Raw genomic sequence first — 20,564 nt, forward strand, 5'->3', positions numbered from 1 at the left:
CATTTTAGATTTTACATTTTAAAATGTAGTACACTATATAGACCATACTTAGTTTTGGAAAATAGGTTTTTCCAGTAAAAATCTTTGTTTTGAGTTTAACGCCATTTTTTCAACAGTTTTTCAGTCATATAACGGCGGGCTGTTTTCCTGGTAACTTTACATTATGAACAGTGTATAGATAAATCAAGTACAGGTTGTTTGGAAAAATATCGTTCCCTTTTTTATTTATTTATAGGATTTTAATCTTAAAATGTTATTTTTTCCTTAAATAAACAGATTTTGTCACTTTTTTCGACTGGAATTAAAATATTTAAAACTTCCGTAAAGTGATGACATTATATTTTCACGGAAATTTAAACATTTTATTTTTTCAAGAAAATATACCCTGGCCCAGATAAAATAAGAAAAACATCTTGATAGGAACAGATACAAATCAGTTTCTGCTGTAATAAATTAATAATACATTGGTTTATCACTGACTCGAAACGCTTTGGGTATTGTTTAAATACTTAAGGAGAAATTTGCATTTGAAATGTAGGCTAGAAGCATATGATAGTGTCCGAAGTCCTTTAGTCGTTCCAGCAGTGTCTGCTACACTGTCTTTTTAGCCTATTCTGTAATAAGATTTTGTTTTTATGCCCCCGAAGGGAGGCATATTAGTTTTCAACTGTCTGTCTGTTCGTCACAATGTCCGTTTGTCACAACGTTAACTTTTTGCATGAAGGCACTTTACTCGCGAACCACTGCACCCAGGACCTTCAAACTTCACATGCTGATAGTACTTATTGAGTACACGACCCCTACTGACTTTGGGGTCACCAGGTCAAAGGTCAAGGTCACCAGGTCAAAGGTCAAGGCGCTGTGGGGCATTTGTCACTATTAGTGACAGCTCTTGTTTTTCCTTGATTTCTCTTTGTATAATTAAAATTGTATAATACCATTCACATTTCAAAATCTGATTTTGGTTTTCTTAGTTGATACATTGTTACTGAAAGAGGGGCCTCTGTGGCCGAGTGGTTAAGGTCGCTGACTTCAAATTACTTGCCCCTCATCAATTTGGGTTCGAGTTGAATTCTGCATGTGAGGAAGCCATCCATCTGGCTTATGGAAGGTCAGTGGTTCTACCCACAAATGGTTCTCAAGTTATGGACCAGAAATGGATTTGTATGTTCTGTCTGCTGTGACCTTGACCTTTAATAGAGTGGCCCCAAAACCATTAGGGGTCATCTACTCTGCATGTGCAATCATCCCAAGAAGTTTCTTGATATTGTATCTTAATCAGCATCTATCATCCACATCCAAATGGTAGGGAAATAAACATTAGAAATCAAATTTTTAATAGATCTGTATAAAACTTATCTATTTTTGTACTATAAATACAGTACTTTTTGTTACCTTGCGTCATACACTTTGTTGTTATGTATATTCAAAGTCAGACGATCGGGTTTAGTTGAGCAACTAGGGGACATTGTTACACTCTCGTTCATTATTTTACATTTGTATTATAAATAACATAGTAACTCTTTTAAATGGTTTTAAGCCTTATTCTTCTGTGGCCTATTAGAGGAATGCTATCACACTTCCTGTGACTAGGAAATATCAGGACATACACATCAGTTTACTAATAGAACTTGTTTTCTTTAAGTTTGGTGGCAACAAACAGTATGCGGTTCCGTTTGGCAGCAGGACCAGATAAAACCCTGCTTGAGTTTGGTCTTCGGAGGGCTCAGGGCCCAGATGGGGCACTCTCTGCATCAAGATACTGCTATCTTGGAGGTGAATAAAAATCTGTTATAATCTACATGTGCATGCATGAAGTTTTTAATGCAGTACCAACACATTAGATGTTTTTGAACATATTTTTCTGTTTACATAAGAGTTGTTATAACTTAATATTAGTAGGAACTATATATATTTTTTTTTTTTTTCAGGAACTATAGCTAATAGTATTCATTTTGATTTTACAACAAAAGATGCAGTATTTTGTAATTACCGAAAATTTAAATATGGATGGCCATTTAAACATAACTTATGTTATAAACAGTGTGTCCTTGTGTATGATTTGGTTAGCTCAGCAGGTGGAGCTTTTGACTACAATTATACAGGTCACAAAATGGAATTCCTAGAGGACAAGTCAATGCTAATGTTGATTTGACGGTTGAGGGTATGTCATATTTTGAGTGACATACACTTTGAATTTGTGTATGTAGTGGTGCTGACAGTTACTCATTTAAATGGGCCTCTTTGGCCAAGTGGTTTAAGCCACTGGCTTTTAATACTTGCTTACACCTTAGCCAGCTAAATTTCTAAAATGTAGTGGTCCATCATTCAATTTGGACAGTAGCACTTATTATTCAAAGGGGTGTTAGGTGAAACAAGGTTAAAACAAGTTAGTTCTAGTACAAAATCTTTGAACACTGGCTAGTTGGACACCGGTAAGGCGAGCACTGTTAGTCATAACCTGAAAAAATAGTGAACAAACAAACCCTTCTATGAGTTTTAACCCTTACCCTGCTAAATTTCTATAATGAACTTGTCAATCTTTCAATTTGGACAGTATCATTAACTGTTAAAAGGGGTGCTTACCAAAAAGATACTTACTGAATGGCAAACAGTGCAGGTCTTGATCAGACCGCATGGATGATCTACACTGGACACAAAGGCAGAATCAATCATGTCCAGCATCAGGCCTTTTTTTCATCATTTTGGGAATGCCACCGACACCAATGGAATTGGGAAAATGCTGTCGGAAATTGTCTTAATTGGGAAAAATTTGCAAATTACCAAAATCTATATAAAGGTGTTTTGTGTGAAATATTAATGAATTGCATTTCAGTAATTGTTCAGCAGTATTATTTACCTAAATATACATACAAATTAGCAAAACTATCTTAAAACAGCAAAAACCCTAAAAGGTATAATCATTTGGGAATTTTAAATTCAAATTTGGGAAAAAAACATACTTTTTTGCATTGGGATTACCTCCTTTTACCGGAGGTAGATTTATAGGGGGAAAAAACCCTGAGCATGATAAGGGTTAAAAGTACTGAAATTTCAATTCACTTAAAACAGAACTATTTACTTTTTACTGTAAAATCATTTAGTTTCATGAGCATGAAATATGGTTTTTGCCAAAACAGGCATTTTGCATGGTTTTCAATGCTTGAAGGCATAAGAAATGGGAACTTTGTTTATTATTTTTGTATTTGTTGCAATAATGAAATCTGCAGTATTAACCACTAACAAATAAAAATGATTTCATTGTATATTAAAATGCAAAATCGTTTATTGTTGTTGCGTGCATATTGAAAAATTTAATTATTTTCACTGAAATTGGCAGATGGCTGAGATTGGCAGAAGGCCAAGTAATTAATTCTAAAGGAAAAAAATAAGTCCATATATAATAGCATTTTATAAAACTAACATATTTATCAGTAGTCATTGTTGAAACAAATGTTATAAAATAGAATAGGGATCAGCCTTGGAATGGAACTTTGTCATTGGTCAGTTTCAAATCTGTGATCAGAATCAAACAGTCTAATGCATGAGCTTGGAGGCTGGTCTCATACAACCTTGAACCTAGTTCAGTTGCCAGTCTGACTAAAGTACTTGATCTTCTAAACGAAGATCTGAGAATGACCCATTCACATTCGTCTTCTGTATATTTTGGATTTCCAATATTGCTATTTTCATTTTCGCAAATCTATTTTTATTTAAACCAGTCAGACGGCTTGTCATCAAAATAGTGTAGAATGTCACAGGGTGAGGAAAATGTGCATTTAGTCCGCGGCTTGAACCCGGGATCCCTCGCTTATACGCGAGTGCTCTACCGACTGAGCTAACTGGCTGCCTGACACATATTTTCCCCTTACGTGACCAAGTCTGTACTGTGACATATGATACCTCTCAAAACAAGACGGTGCAGTCATGATGTGGCCGTCATAATAAACATGAAAAACCCAGGCTAAATATAGATTGTTTAAACTTCTACTTTCACAGTCATACAAAATGTTGTAAGTAAGGCACTGCGGAAGGCTGTCAATAGCATGTCTTCAGATCCAATGTGCGTAGCGTTAATTGGAGATGTACTTTAGTCAGATTGGTTCAGTTGCTTAATGTGATAGAGCCTTCAATTTGGCCATAAGTATCCAGCCTTAAAACTGTCCTTTAAATATGTAACCAGGCCTTTTTTCATCATTTTAGGAATGCCAACAACACCAGTGAAATTGGGAAAATGCTCTCAGAAATTGTCTTAATTGGGAAAATTTGCAGATTACCAAAATCTATGTAAAGGAACTTCTTATGTAAAATATGAATGGATTGCATTTCTCAGTAATTGCTCAACATAATTATAACTGTTAATTGTTTTATTTACCAAAATATACATTCAGATTAGCAAAACTATTTTAAAACAGCAAAAACCTGTAAAGGTAACGCTCATTTGGGAATTTTAAATACAGAATTGGGAAAAAAACCATACTTTTTTTGCTTTGGGATTACTTCCTTTTACCATAGATTTCCTATAGATCAGTTATTTTCTTTCAGGTTTTGATGGGACAAGCAATGTGCTTGCTGGAAAACTTTATGGTATACCGGTGAAGGGTACACATGCCCATGCTTTTGTTACCTCTTATACTGCCCTTGAAGACCTACAGTATAAGGTAATGGGTTCTTAACCTTTCCCTTTTAAATTAGGCTCTCTGTGTACTGGTTTTATTGGCATGAGTGGGATGGGCTGACCTTTGATGCTTGTGCATTAAATCATTGGATCTTATATTAATAGACTGAATAAGCTTCTCCCATAGGTCAAAATGTACACTTGGACTGAAATAGCTCCACCTACGTAAGGCATATAAAAACTCAACCTAAAGAAGATTGATGTAAGCTGCACAGATAGACTGAGGAAACTCCATCCATATTCTTAATAAAATTGACATAAGCTCCACCCACAGATTAAAAAGCTCTACCCTAAGACTGTTTAAGTTTGATGTATGCTCCACCCATAGACAAAAGAAGCTCCACCCATTAATTAAAAAATATAAGCTCCACCCACAGATTTAAAGTTCTACCCATTCATGCCAGTAAATGCCCACCTTATTCTTTTGCTCTTATATATATATATATATATAAATATATATATTATGTACATGTATTTATTTTTTGTATCTATCGCAATAACGTTGCAAAGCAATATTTTTTGCTTAATCTTTCTGCCATTTTTACGGTAATATCCATCAGTCCTTGTATGTTTTATTTTCTTATGTGTTAATTATTTTTAAGAAATTCAGTTGTATGTGTTTAACACAATATCTTGCTTAGATTTGAAGTCCAGCTGAGGTATTAGTGAATATGCAATTTAGGGAGGAAAAAAAATGAGGTTTTAAAGGTGCATGTATCCACCTGTGCTGTTTCAATCAATATTTCTTAAGTATGTAAAAAAATAAAGTGCATCTTAATGCCTAAAACAATATGTGGAAGAGCACTTGGGGTCTTCCTCCACCAAAGTTACCATATGACATAAAAAGATGTCAGGATGATTTAAAACCCAACAAAAACAAAAATGAGTATGTAATAAAACCAAGAAGTCACTGCATTGCTGTGTTTTTGTGCCCCCCCATGAGTGGTGGGGGCATATAGATTTGCTCTTGTCCGTGCGTGCGTCCTTCCGTCCGTGCGTCCTTCCGAAGTTTGTGACACGCCTAGCTCAAAAAGTATTTGATATAAATTCATGAAACCTTGCATGAGTCTTTATCATGATATGAACTTGCGCACCTTCTATTTTTCGTTTGGCTCCGCCCCCTAATTTTAGATTTATGGCCCCTGAAATAGTCAAAAATGCACATTTTTACCTTGTGACACGCCTAGCTCAAAAAGTATTTGATGTAGATTCATGAAACCTTGCATGAGTCTTAATTATGATATGAACTTGCGCACCTCCTATTTTTCATCTGGGTCCGCCCCCTATTTCTTGAGATATGGCCCCTGAAATAGGCAAAAATGCACATTTTCACCTTGTGACATGCCTAGCTCAAAAAGTATTTGATATAAATTGATGAAACCTTGCATGAATCTTTATCATGATATGGACTTGCGAACCTCCTATATTTCATCTGGGTCCGCCCCCTATTTCCAGAGTTATGGCCCCTGAAATAGTCAAAAAATGCACATTTTCACCTAATTATGTGCCTCACTCAAAAAGTATTTAATGTAAATTCATGAAACCTTGCTTGAGTCTTTATCATAATGTGACCTTGCACACTTGGCATTCTTCTTGAGAATTTTAGCGTTTATTATAGAGTTATGGCCCTTGAAATAGCCAAAATAGTGGATTTCTTGTTTGTGATGCTCATAGCTCAAAAAGTATATGGTATAGAATAATGAATTCATTTCATAATTTTTATACGCCCGAAGGGACGTATTATGTTATGACGCTGGTGTCCGTCTGTCCGTCTGTCCATTAGCAATTTTGTGTCTGTCCGTTAGCAATTTCGTGTCCGCTCTGTAACTCTTGAACCCCTTGAAGGATTTCAAGGAAACTTGACACAAATGTTCACCACACTGAGACGACGTGCAGAGCGCATGTTTTGGATGTCTCGCTTCAAGGTCAAGGTCAAACTTAGGAGTCAAAGGTCTGTCCGTTAGCAATTTTGTGTCTGTCCGTTAGCAATTTCGTGTCCGCTCTGTAACTCTTGAACCCCTTGAAGGATTTCAAGGAAACTTGACACAAATGTTCACCACACTGAGACGACGTGCAGAGCGCATGTTTTGGATGTCTCGCTTCAAGGTCAAGGTCAAACTTAGGAGTCAAAGGTCATATCAGTTTGTTTCGTGTCCGCTCTGTAACTCTTGAACCCCTTGAAGGATTTCAAAGAAACTTGACACAAATGTTCACCACACCAAGACGACGTGCAGAGCGCATGTTCCGGATGACTCGCTTCAAGGTCAAGGTCACACTTAGGAGTCAAAGGTCATTTCAGTTTGTTTCGTGTCCGCTCTGTAACTCTTGATCCCCTTGAAGGATTTCAAAGAAACTTGACACAAATGTTCACCACACCAAGACGACGTGCAGAGCGCATGTTCCAGATGACTCACTTCAAGGTCAAGGTCACACTTAGGGGTCAAAAGTCATATCAGTTTGTTTTGTGTCCGCTCTGTAACTCTTGAACTGCTGGAAGGATTTCAAAGAAACTTGGCAGAAATGTTCACCACACTGAGACGATGTGCGGAGTGCATGTTCCGGATGACTCGCTTCAAGGTCAAGGTCACACTTAAGGGTCAAAGGTCATATATGACTTTGCTTTGTGTATATTGCTCTGCATTGCAGTGCTCTTGTTTTTATTTGGCAGATCTCTTTTTTGTACTTACAATTTTTTTTTTTTTTTGAATTACTTCCCTTTTATGTTACTATAAATAGCTTATTTTGAAACTTTTTTATTATTGGCCGTAGGGAAAAACCGAGACCACTTTTCTGTGGTACAACATGGATGGTACTTCCAATTTTTAGGTCTATTTTTACATACCTGTACCTGATAAGGATTTTTTTGTAGGCCTTGAATATTTTTTTGTGGATTTGTTTTTTGAAGTTTTCCTTTTGTTGTTCCAGTCCTTTGGGCTACAACAGTCAAGTTCTTAAAATTTTGCTCCCATCCTATGATGTAATCCTTCGGGCGTATATTGCCCCGCTTGGCGGCGCTCTTGTTTTTTTTGAGGCTATACCCCATTAAGACTGCAAACATTTGAATGATTTCCCCATATTTGTGACAAATGTACCAGTGGAGGGCACACCCTGTGTCCTACAGACACATTTCTAGTTATGTCTCATTTTCCATTTATTAGGAATGAAATTAATTTCTTAGTTTTGTAAAATTTGACATAAGCATAGATGCATGCCCCTTTAAACAGAAATATTTATTTTTGATTTCCACAGACTGAAATGATGGAAACTCTCTGAAAATTTGAAGATAATTTTAGAAACAAATTTAGAATGAAAGTTAAGGTATTAGATCACTAATAGAGAACCTCCTTTTTGAAGAGTATTCAATTCCTACTATAAGCCTACTTTTACTGCAATTCTTAGGGGGTCGTAGGTTCAAGCCGTACTGGGACCAAATTTTTTTTTCCTTATTTTCCTTTTTTTCTTGTAAGTTTTTACTTCTTTCAAAACTTATTATTGATTTCTTGTACAAAAATGGAAAAAAAAAATCTTATAAGTGATTTCTTGGTGTTCAAAGTGAATTTACTACTTAAACGGAAGGGGTAGAGTTACACATCTTTAAAAATATTGAGTTACACACGGTGAAAGCTCTCTATTTTGCTTTCAGCCTTAGATTATATATTGTGGAAGAAATTTAGGTAGGTTTTACGTCTGCCGTAAGGTTATTTTTAAATGGAGTAAGCAAAATTCAAAACAGAAACACAGCATTCGACATCATTTTTATACGCCCGTTTGAAAAACGGGACGTATTATGGGAACGCCCCTGGCGGGCGGGCGGGCGGCGTCCACAGACTTTGTCCCGAGCATATCTTCTTCATGCATGGAGGGATTTTGATGAAACTTAGCACAGTTGTTCACCATTATGAGACGGAGTGTCATGCGCAAGAATCAGGTCCCTAGGTCTAAGGTCAAGGTCACACTTAGAGGTCAAAGGTCAAATTCAAGAATGACTTTGTCCGGAGCATATCTTCTTCATGCATGGAGGGATTTTGATGAAACTTGGCACAATTGTTTACCATCATGAGACGGAGTGTTATGCGCAACAACCAGGTCCCTAGGTCTAAGGTCAAGGTCACACTTAGAGGTCAAAGGTCAAATTCAAGAATGACTTTGTCCGGAGCATATCTTCTTCATGCATGGAGGGATTTTGATGAAACTTGGCACAATTGTTTACCATCATGAGACGGAGTGTTATGCGCAACAACCAGGTCCCTAGGTCTAAGGTCAAGGTCACACTTAGAGGTCAAAGGATACAAGAATGAAAACTTTGTCCGGAGCATTTCTTCTTCATGCATGGAGGGATTTTGATATAACTTGGCACAAATGTTCACCACCATGAGACGGAGTGTCATGCGCAAGAACCAGGTCCCTAGGTCTAAGGTCAAGGTCACACTTAGAGGCCAAAGGTCAGATACAAGAATGACTTTGTCCGAAGCATTTCTTCTTCATGCATGGAGGGATTTTGATGTAATTTGGCACAATTGTACACATCATGAGACGAAGTGTCATGCGCAGGTCCCTGCTTTAGAATTACTTCCCTTTGTTGTTACTATAAATAGCTTAGATTGTACCTTTTTCATTACTAGTTGTAGGGAAAAATCGAGACCACTGTTACATCCAATTTTTAGGTGTATTTTGACCAATCTCTACCTGGTAAGGATTTTTGTGTGGACTTACAAATTTTTTTTTGGATTTTTTTTTTTTTTTTTTTTTTTTAAAGATTAACTTCCCTTAGTTGTTACTATAAATAACTTATATTGTAACTTTTTTGTAATTGACCGTAGGGAAAAATCAAGACCACTTTTCTGTGGTACAACATAGATGTTACTTTCAAATTTTCTGTGTATTTTAAGGTATCTCTACCTGGTAAGGAGTTTTTATGTGGATTTAGAAAAACAAAATAATTACAATAATTACTAAACAACCACAAAATTTAAATTCCATTTGCAAATACAGGTGCTAGAGTAAAGAAATTTGCTGTGACGGGCGTATATTGTGACATTCTGGCCCTCTTGTTTCAATTTTGAAGTATGAATTCTGTCTCATTAAATCCGTTTACTTGAGGCACCATAGAAAAAAATGATATTGACATTTTTATTAGCTCACCTGTCACATAGTGACAAGGTGAGCTTTTGTGATCACCCGTCGTCCGTCCTCAGTCCGTGCGTCCGTCCGTCCGTCAACAATTTCTTGTCTGCACGATAGTGGTTTCATTTATGATTTTATTTTAACCAAACTTGCACACAACTTGTATCACCATAAGATCACGGTTCCTTTCTTGAACTGGCCAGATCCCATTATGGGTTCCAGAGTTATGGCCCCTGAAAGGGCCAAAATTAGCTATTTTGACCTTGTCTGCACAATAGCAGCTTTATTTATGATTTGAATTTTACCAAACTGGCACACAACTTTTATCACCATAAGATCTTGGTTCCTTTCTTGAACTGGCCAGATTCCCTTATGGATTCCAGAGTGATGGCCCCTGAAAGGGCCAGAATTAGCTATTTTGACCTTGTCTGCACAATAGCAGCTTCATTTATGATTTGAATTAAACCAAACTTGCACACAACTTGTATCACCACAAGATCTTGCTTCCTTTCTTCAACTGGCCAGATTCCATCTTGGGTTCCAGAGTTATGGCCCCTTAAAGGTCCAAAATTGGCTATTCTGGCTTTTGCAGCCATATAGAGACTTCATTTAAGGTTTTATTTGATACAAACTTCCAAAATATCTTCAACAACAATAAATCTTGGATACCATGACAAATCAGATCCAATCATATGTTCCAGAGTTATTTTATATCTGATTACCTCCCCTGATTGTAATCAAAATGGATTTATATCAGTAAGTACTTACAGGACTTACTTGAAATTTCATTATTGTTATTAGTTGGACTGAGACAATGACAATACTTATTTGAAATTCATTATTGTTATTAGTTGGACTGAGACAATCAGGGTAGATAACTATGGGCTGATTTTATGTCAAATTACCTCCCTTTATTTCAAATTAAAATTGTTATATCTCCATAACTAATGAAGATACTGATCTGAAATTTCATTTATGTCAACAAATTTATTTGGCAGATCCTTCTTTTGTCCACTTACAATTTTTTTTTTTTTTAATTACTTCCCTTTTACGTTACTATAAATAGCTTATTTTAGTAACTTTTTTATTATTGGCCGTAGGGAAAAACCGAGACCACTTTTCTGTGGTACAACATGGATGGTACCTCCAATTTTTAGGTGTATTTTGACATATCTATACCTTGTGAGAATTTTTTTTCTTTTTGGTTAAATTTCTTTCCTTTGTTGTTCCTGTCCTTTGGACTTAGGTATTTTTTCTGAGAACCTTCTTGTCCTCAAGTGCAATGATAACAGGTGAGCGATATAGGGCCATCATGGCCCTCTTGTTTTGTGTTTTATAATTGTTTACCAATAGTTTGATGTTTCTTTTATTAAAATTAATGGTAAAATGAGTTCTCTGCAAACATTTTGGATAGTGGCTATCACTTTGAAATTTGTCTCTACTTGAGCTTGTGAACATACCATGAGTTATACAAAATTTATAAAAAACGGCTCGGTAAAAGTTGTTTAAAAATTGCAAAATAGTGCAAAACACGGTTATCTTTCAGAATATACCAAGCAAAGGCCATTTTGTAAAAATTACTATTAGTGACCTAATACCTTAATCTGTGCATATACATTGTCAGTGACTGTTTGTAAATGCTAGTACAGATGACCATAATTAGATAAATAAAATATAGGTGACCTAAATTTCATATTTCTTAAACAGTTATCAACCAAATACCCTGTACTGTTAAGTGATAATCCTAAATGTTGACTTCTGACCTTTGATTAAAAAAGAATGATATTACAATCTTGCTGAGGACACCAGAGGATATTACATTTGGAAAAACTTGTATTCCAGATCTTCAATAACTTTTCAGCTTCAGGAATGATCTTTCTAAGTTTACAGAATGTTAATTTATAAAAAAAGCATTTGTTTAGAAGACACACTTACAAAGGATATATACAGCTGGTGATGTAGGTCTTTCCCAACTTTTAAAGAAAGCCCTGATGCAGCATTGTGTAGATAGATGTAGATATATATATATATATATATATATATATATATATAAACATTCAGTCATGTACACTTTATAAAACAACATACAGTACCATAGTACCATTTATTATACCCCCCCTCCCCCCCCACTTCAAAAAACATTTTTGAGGGGTGCTGTATGAATAACTTTGTCCAGTCTGCCCATGTCCCATCCTATTTTACTCTGTTCTATCTCTGTAAACAGTACAGATATTACTTTTAAACTGACAATATGTTTTTATGATCTCATAGCAGGTCCAGTAACTCTTTGACTTCTATTTTGACAAAATTATTTCCTGTTTTCATTCAGAAAATTATGCAAAATGTTCCAAGAACACTTTCCTTCATTATTCGTTAAACATATGCATAAATTGGATTGAAACTTTTTAATCTCGGATCATAATGCATTTATAGACTTAGAAGTTAGAATCAAGTTAAAATGTTTTATTTTGACAAAACTGTACCCCATTTTGAACTTGAAATGAGGCTATTATATCCATGGAAAATAATGTCTTCCCAATTTTGGACTTGAATAGCTGAAAGCAAACCATAATTTTATCATGAATATTTATAAAATTGACCCTTTTTTGTTACAGAATCATAACTTTCACATTGTTTAACATTTTAATATTTAAGACAGTTACCATTGAAAGGAATTCCCTGTAAATAGATCTGTCTCCTGTAATTTAAACATAAATGGTACAGTGAATTTTAAAGGATAAAATGGGTTTTATTTATGACCATTTTCAAACAAGCTTTAAGTTGGGGTATGGATCACCTTTAGTGATAGCTATAGTTATCATCTTTGAAACACACAGTTCCAGTAACTTACACTTTATAACACCTATTAATAGTCATGTACATTTTCCAGCTATCATTACCAGTCATGTTCATTTGTAGCACATGCACTCCAAGTCACTTTTACTTTGTATCACCAATTACCGGGCATATATAATCTTAGCGCAAAGCATTACTGTATACATATATTACATAGCCCTTCACTTCCCATTACCAGCCATATAGCACCATTGCAGTGCTTCACATATACACTTCCCATTACCAGCCATATATCCATATAGCACCATTGCAGTGCTTCACATATACACTTCCCATTACCAGCCATATATCCATATAGCACCATTGCAGTGCTGCACATATACACTTCCCATTACCAGCCATATATCCACTTAGCACCATTGCAGTGCTGCACATATACACTTCCCATTACCAGCCATATATCCACTTAGCACCATTGCAGTGCTGCACATATACACTTCCCATTACCAGCCATATATCCACTTAGCACCATTGCAGTGCTTCACATATACACTTCCCATTCCCAGCCAAATATCCACTTAGCACCATTGCAGTGCTTCACATATACACTTCCCATTGCCAGCCATATATCCACTTAGCACCATTGCAGTGCTGCACATATACACTTCCCATTGCCAGCCATATATCCACTTAGCACCATTGCAGTGCTGCACATATACACTTCCCATTACCAACCATATATCCATATAGCACCATTGCAGTGCTGCATATATACACTTCCCATTGCCAGTCATATAATCCACTTAGCACCATTGCAATGCTGCATATAGACACTTCCTATTGCCAGTCATATATCCACTTAGCACCATTGTAGTGCTGCATAATCATATACACTTCCTATTGCCAGTCATATATCCACTTAGCACTATTGCAGTGCAGCACATATACACTTTCCAATACCAGCCATATATCCACTTAGCACCATTGCAGTGCTGCACATATACACTTCCTATTACCAGCCATATATCCACACAGCACCATTGCAGTGCTGCACATATACACTTCCCATTACCAGCCATATATCCACTTAGCACCATTGCAGTTCTGCATATATATATACACTATTACCACTATTATACACTATTACCAGCCATATAATCCACTTAGCACCAATGCAGTGCTGCACATATACACTTCCTATTACCAGCCATATATCCACACAGCACTATTGCAGTGCTGCTAATATACACTTCCCATTACCAGCCATATATCCACACAGCACTATAGCAGTGCTGCACATATATACTTCCCATTAACAGCCATATATCCACACAGCACCATTGCAATGCTGCACATATACACTTCCCATTACCAGCCATATATCCACACAGCACTATTGCAATGCTGCACATATACACTTCCCATTACCAGCCATATATCCACACAGCAGTGACCAGTTGTGATCATTTGTAACATATACATTGCCAGTCGCTTACTTTTGCAATACCATGAGATGAACAATGTCTTGATGGTATGTTTTGATAGATTTGTTTATATCTTCTAATATCTTCTAATATTTCACTTTGTTTTTGCTATTAATTATTTCCATTTAAAAACATACAAATATTTTTATGCCCCCAGCATCTACTGATGCAGGAGGCATATAGTGATTGTCCTGTCCATCTGTCCGTTCGTTTGTCCGTGCATCCGTACGAGGTTAACCAAATGGGACCGTTTCATCTAGCATCAATACCCCTTACTAGAATGACTTGATACTAATGCAGATGTAACCTGTAACCATTCCTCATCTTCAGACATCACCTGACCTCAGTTTGACCTTGACCTTGACCTCATTTTGGACTTAGGTTGCTTTATATGGGCCATCTCTTGGTTAACCAAATGGGACCGTTTGGTCTAGCATCAATACCCCTTACAAAAATGAATTGATACTAATACAAATGTAAACTGTGACCACTCCTCATCTTCAAACATCACCTGACCTCAGTTTGACCTTGACCTCGTTTTGGACTTAGGTGCAAAATCTATCGACAAGGATGCCACTGTGGGCATCAAGCGTTTATTGAACGCAGCTCCTTGTTTTAATTTGTTTTGCCTAGAAAAAAAAACACTCATAAAAAAAGGAGAAAATACTAGACTAAAGTTAGATATTAATTACATATCTACTGTATTTAATAGCTTTTTTTTCAGTTTAGTCATTTGAAAATTAACAAAGACATAACATATTGTGTGTGTTTTTTCATATGCAGATACTCTCTGAGGAATTAAACAGTAAGGTGTGACTTTAACTTTTCCTCTTAGAAACCAGATCTGTTAGCAACTTGAAACCATGACAACAAAGATCAAAACAATGCACTTAATGATATTTCTTGTCCAGTTTGCTTTGTCTAGCTTTAATTATGTCTCCCACCACACAGTGGTGTGGGAGACATATTGATTTACTCCAGTCTCTGTGTTTGTGTGTCTGTCTGTCTGTCGCAAAGCTTGTCCGCACTCTAAGTCGAATATTTCTCATCCAGTCTTCACCAAACTTCAACAAAACGTGTCTGCCAATAAGTGCTCTGCCAAGTTCGATAACTATCCAAATCGGCCTAGGCACTTTGGAATTATGGCCCTTGAATTACCAAAATCACTCAGATTTCTTGCGCAGTTTTGCCCCCAAACCGGCGCCTATACTTTTAGTAGTATAGGTGTCCTTTTGGTGTCAAGAAAGCGCATGCACATGTGGATTAAGTAAACAGTATATAAAGACTGACTTACTATTTAGACGATTAGGCAGTTGTGGGAGACATGCACTTTTCTCAAAAGCATCTCTAGTTTCTGCTGAAAAATAGGGGGCTACAGATTTTATCATTTTCCCTCATCTTTTTAAAGAAATCTAATGGTCTTCTTCCACAAAAATTATATTTATCTGTAGATATTTACTTCAAATGAATTATATCCTCGTCAAATGTATTTAATCTACTAAATTTATAAATTAAGCTTGCAAATGCAGCTACATTCGTAATTAAATGTCATGCAGTAACAGTAGTACACATTTATACTGGGTTTTAATCTGTACATGTATACATTGTGTACTATTTTTAACATTAACGCATAGTAGTGTTAATACTAAGGCTGTGTATTGAATGGAAAAAAATCGATTATGATAAGTATTGCAATAAAGAAGGATCAATACACGATACATATTGGCGATTCAATACAACAGCTAGTAGGACATATAACTTCAAAATGATTGTTTGTTTCGGGTAACATGACCATGAGCATGGAGCTATGACACAACTCCCTGTCATGAGAATCTGGAAATGTCTAGTTTGAACTCGGTTAAAAATGTGAAAGAAATGTTGAAGCAAGATCTTTTTATCTAATAGATGTATCGGTCTATATTTCAGAGCTATCCGTTGGGAAAATGCATATAAAAATTGGTGAATTTTGACCGAGAACTTATTACGCATGCAACGCATTTATTAGTATACCAGGTCTTTAACTTTGTTTTGTTAGCTCACCTGAGCACGAAGTGCTCAAAGGTAAGCTTTTGTGATCGCCCTGTGTCCATCGTCGTCGTCAACAATTTGACTGTTAACACTCTAGAGGTCACAATTTTGGCTCAATCTTAATGAAACTTGGTCAGAATGTTACTCTCAATAAAATCTTGGACGAGTTTGATATTGGGTCATCTGGGGTCAAAAACTAGGTCACCAGATCATTCAAAAGAAAAGCATGTTAACACTCTAGAGGTCACAATTTTGGCCCTATCTTAATGAAACTTGGTCAGAATGTTACCCTCAATAAAATCTTGGATAAATTTGATATTAGGTCATCTGGGGTCAAAAACTAGGTCACCAGGTCAAATCAAAAGAAAAGCTTGTTAACACTCTAGAGGTCACAATTTTGACCCAATCTTCATGAAACTTGGTCAGAATGTTAATCATGATGATATTAAGGTCCAGTTTGAATCTGGGTCAAGTAGGATAAAAAAACAGGTCACCTGCCAAATCAAAGGAAAAGCTAGTTAACACTCCAGAGGCCACATTTATGACCATATCTTCATGAAACTTTGTCAGAATGTTAATCTTGATGATCATATGGTCCACTTTGAATCTGGGTCATGTAAAAACAAAAACTAGGTCACCAGGTCAAATCAAAGGAAAAGCTAGTTAACACTCCAGAGGCCACATTTATAACCATATCTTAATGAAACTTGGTCAGAATGTTAATCGTGATAAGCTATAGGCCACTTATAAATCTGGGTCAGATTGGGTGAAAAATTAGGTCACTAGGTCAAATCAAAGGAAAAGTTTGTTAACACTCTATAGGGGCGACATTATGACTGTATCTTTATGAAACTTTGTCAGAATGTTAATCCTGATGATCTTTAGGTCAAATTTAAGTCTGGGTCATGTGGGGTCAAAAACTAGGTCACCAGGTCAAATCAAAGGAAAAGCTAGTTAACACTCCAGAGGCCACATTTATGACCATAACTTAATGAAACTTCTTTAGAATGTTAATCTTGATGAACTTTAGATAAGATTCAGATCTGGGTAAGGTGGGGTGAAAAACTAGGTCACTAGGTCAAATCAAAGGAAAAGCTTGTTAACACTCTAAGAGGCCACATTTATGACTGTATCTTCATGAAACTTAGTCAGAATGTTAATCTTAATGATCTTAAGGTCAAGTTCAAATCTGGGTCATGTGGGGTCAAAAACTAGGTCACCTGGTCAAGTCAAAGGAAAAGCTAGTTAACACTTTAGAGGCCACATTTATGACTGTATCTTAATGAAACTTGGTCAGAATTTTAATCTTTATGATCTTTAGGTCAGTAGGGCAGGTGAGCGATATAGGGCCTTCATGGCCCTCTTGTTTTTAATTTATTTCTTAAATTATTAAAATGGCTAAAATTAAAAAGCAACACACACAGTTACAACATCCATGTAAATGGAATTCTCCGCAACTGAAATTATGTAGCAGGTGTGCCCTAAATGGAAAACTACTGCTCCGAATATTGCTCCTTATTGCGGTGCTCTTGTTTAGTTCTGAAACATTTTATGCTAGATTAGCAAATTATTTATTTTGTGTTTTAACATCTTCAGAATCCCTTGGGATGCACTGGTACACTAGCCCTTCTGGGCTTGGGGCACCGACCAGTTCCTTGCAGTTTTGCAGCTGTTAGAACATGTAAAACATGTGTTATCCCTACATGAATATTTTATGCCTCAAAAAAAGACTATAGAATGACATTTAATTGTGATTGAATCTATAAAAACACACAATTTAGTTTATATACTACTGTGAAATCATTAATATTCGTGGGGGACTAATTTTCGTGGATTTCACGGTTCAGTCGATCCAAGAAATTTAATCCCAATGAACAAGTAAAATTCCCATTCATTTTATGTTCAGAAATTGAAATCCACGAATTCATATCCCAATGAAATAGCCATTCTGACAAAAACCACGGAATTTCATGCCCACGAAATTAAATGATTTGACAGTATGCCAAATTAAATATATTTGGTGAGGATTTTCTAGATTTAAATCAATATCAAATGAGTGAAAGATGAACATAGTACATCTTAAAGAACAACAATTTGTACAGCATATTTTAAGTTTGAAGAATAGATAGAGGTATTAGGCTCGCCTCAGTGCTGACATCAGTGCCGGCAGTCTGATTTGGTTAAGGTTGTATAATTATGGATTAAAACTTCACTCACTTGTTCGCTGTGACGATCAGATATGCAGTGCACAGGTTACATAACTATACATATATATTTACAAAATTATACCCCTTTTTTATCGACTTTATAATTATTCAGTTCACAAGGCTATTAAGTGGTAAACCGACAGCAGCTTCAGCCATATTCAGTTATATCACTATGATTGGTTGAAATTATGAAATGAATGCTGGAAAGGACAAACAATACAAACAAAATATTAATTTTGATATTTTGAAAAGCATTTTAATTAAAAGTTCATCACTTTGAATGGAGGCCATCATTGACAAGGATTTATTGTTTTTTAGTTGACAGTACTTTTTCTGGAAAATATCAGAGAAAACAGGAATGCAGAAGTATTTACATAAGTTATTTTTTGTTTGTAATTTCTAATACCCTTAATGGAGCAATTTTTTTTTAGTGGTAAGGAGATGGGGAGGGGGCATTATTCTGTAGCCTGTGGGCAAGTCCCTTTACCTGCATGGAACTGTTTTAGTGTTCTGTATAGAATACTTTTGTTTTGACTGACAAAATTTCTGCTACATTTTGCTTATTATTTTATTTTGCTGACCTCTCCTTACAATCTCTAAAATTCTTAAACTGAGCTGTGCCATGATAAACCAGCATAGTGCATTTGTGACCAGCATGGATCCAGACCAGCCTGCGCATCCACGCAGTCTGGTCAGAATCCATGCTGTTCGCTTTTAAAGCCTATTGCAATTAGAGAAACCATTAGCACACAGCATGGATCCTGACCAGACTGTGCAGATGTGCAGGCTGGTCTGGATCCATGTTTGTCGCAAACGCACTATGTTGGTTTTCTCATGGAGCGGCTCAATTGTTTGCCATTATATAATAACTTGAAAGCAAATTATATTTCACTGTCTGTAAATTCAAGTTTTGTACCAGTGTCTGAAAATTCAAGTTTTACAAAATGGCTGCCTGAAAATTCAAGTTTTGCATCAATATCACTGTCTGAAAATTAAAGTTTTGCATCAAAATCACAGTTTGAAAATTGAAGGAAAGAAAATTTGAAGCTTGAAAATGTTAGGGAAACTGGGGCCCTAAAGGTGGTGGAGCGATACAGATAATTGACAAGTTCTTTTGGTTGATGTATCACTGCATGCCATTTCAGACATGTTCTTGTATATATGAGTTAGTGCCATTAACCTTTACCCTGCTAAATTTCTAAAATGGACTGATCCATCATTCAATTTAGGCAGTACCACTTCTTATTCAAAGGGGTGTTCACTGAAAATTTACTGACTGAATAGCGAACAGTGCAGACCATGATGTGCAGGCTGATCATGGTCTGCACTAGTGGCAAAGGCAGAATCACTTGCTGCCAGCAGGCTAAAGGTTACGGAGGCTGAAATAGTATACAACAATACCTAATTAACAGAAAATGCTCTTAACTTCGTCTTTGAGGGTTAAATACCTAAAGTGAGTGTTTGTAAAGTTGTCATGATTTCATATTGTGTGTATAAACATATATATCCTAGTGTACTCGGAAAATAAATTGAAGCTTTCAGGTAACATCTTCAGCACAGTCTTATCTAACAGCTTGTTTTAGTTCACCAGGGCGAGGTATTGGTATATGTGGATGGTGTAGAAACTCACGGGCATAAACCTGTTTTCGACCCCTATCATTACAGAATGAATGAAAATACATAAAGGGGCATAATAAATATGCAAATTTATCATTCATTCAGAATGTTATAAATCATATCTATAAGTTGCAGAAGCCATTAGGGGTGGTGGTTATGGACGAGATAGATATACATTCATTCTGTATAGGGGATGATGCCATGATTATGCCAGCTCATGATATAAGAAACTAAAAGAGTTTTTTTTTTTTTTTTGTTGGGATGTAGGATGGGATAAATCCCAAATGAAACCCAAGCTTCATAGACAAGTGAGCGACTTCGAGCCTTAATTTTCCCTTTTGTACAAAATGAATCATTATGTTATAGGAGTTTGAAATAGTTTTTATTTGGACAATAATATTTAATTTTGATTATTTCTCTAATCGAATGGATAGAAAACAAAAGCTTAGTCCCAATGAGTTACATTTTAATGCCCCCACTTTGGGGGGGCGCATATAGATTTGCTCTTGTCTGTCCGTCCTTCCGTCCGTCCTTACGAAAATGTTGTGTCGTGTGTAGCTCTGAAAGTATTTGACATAGAGTCACAAAACTGTACAGGAATGTTGGTCAGCATGTGTAGTTGTGCACCTG

At 36.1% G+C, this 20,564-nt stretch overlaps 1 protein-coding gene across 1 annotated transcript in view; it reads left to right on the top strand.

Moving 5' to 3' along the window:
* The first annotated feature begins 1,620 nt into the window (after nucleotides 1-1,620).
* Nucleotides 1,621-20,564, top strand: part of LOC128549321 (nicotinate phosphoribosyltransferase-like) — a 55,034-nt gene continuing 36,090 nt past the window's right edge. The window contains exons 1-3 of the mRNA XM_053525906.1: nucleotides 1,621-1,776; nucleotides 4,546-4,661; nucleotides 14,866-14,892. Of these exons, the coding sequence (XP_053381881.1) occupies nucleotides 1,665-1,776; nucleotides 4,546-4,661; nucleotides 14,866-14,892 (255 nt within the window). The 5' untranslated portion in view covers nucleotides 1,621-1,664. The remainder of the gene's footprint in view (nucleotides 1,777-4,545; nucleotides 4,662-14,865; nucleotides 14,893-20,564) is intronic.

This window comes from Mercenaria mercenaria, chromosome 16 (genome assembly GCF_021730395.1).
Source record: "Mercenaria mercenaria strain notata chromosome 16, MADL_Memer_1, whole genome shotgun sequence".
Classification (NCBI taxonomy): Eukaryota; Metazoa; Mollusca; class Bivalvia; order Venerida; family Veneridae; genus Mercenaria; species Mercenaria mercenaria.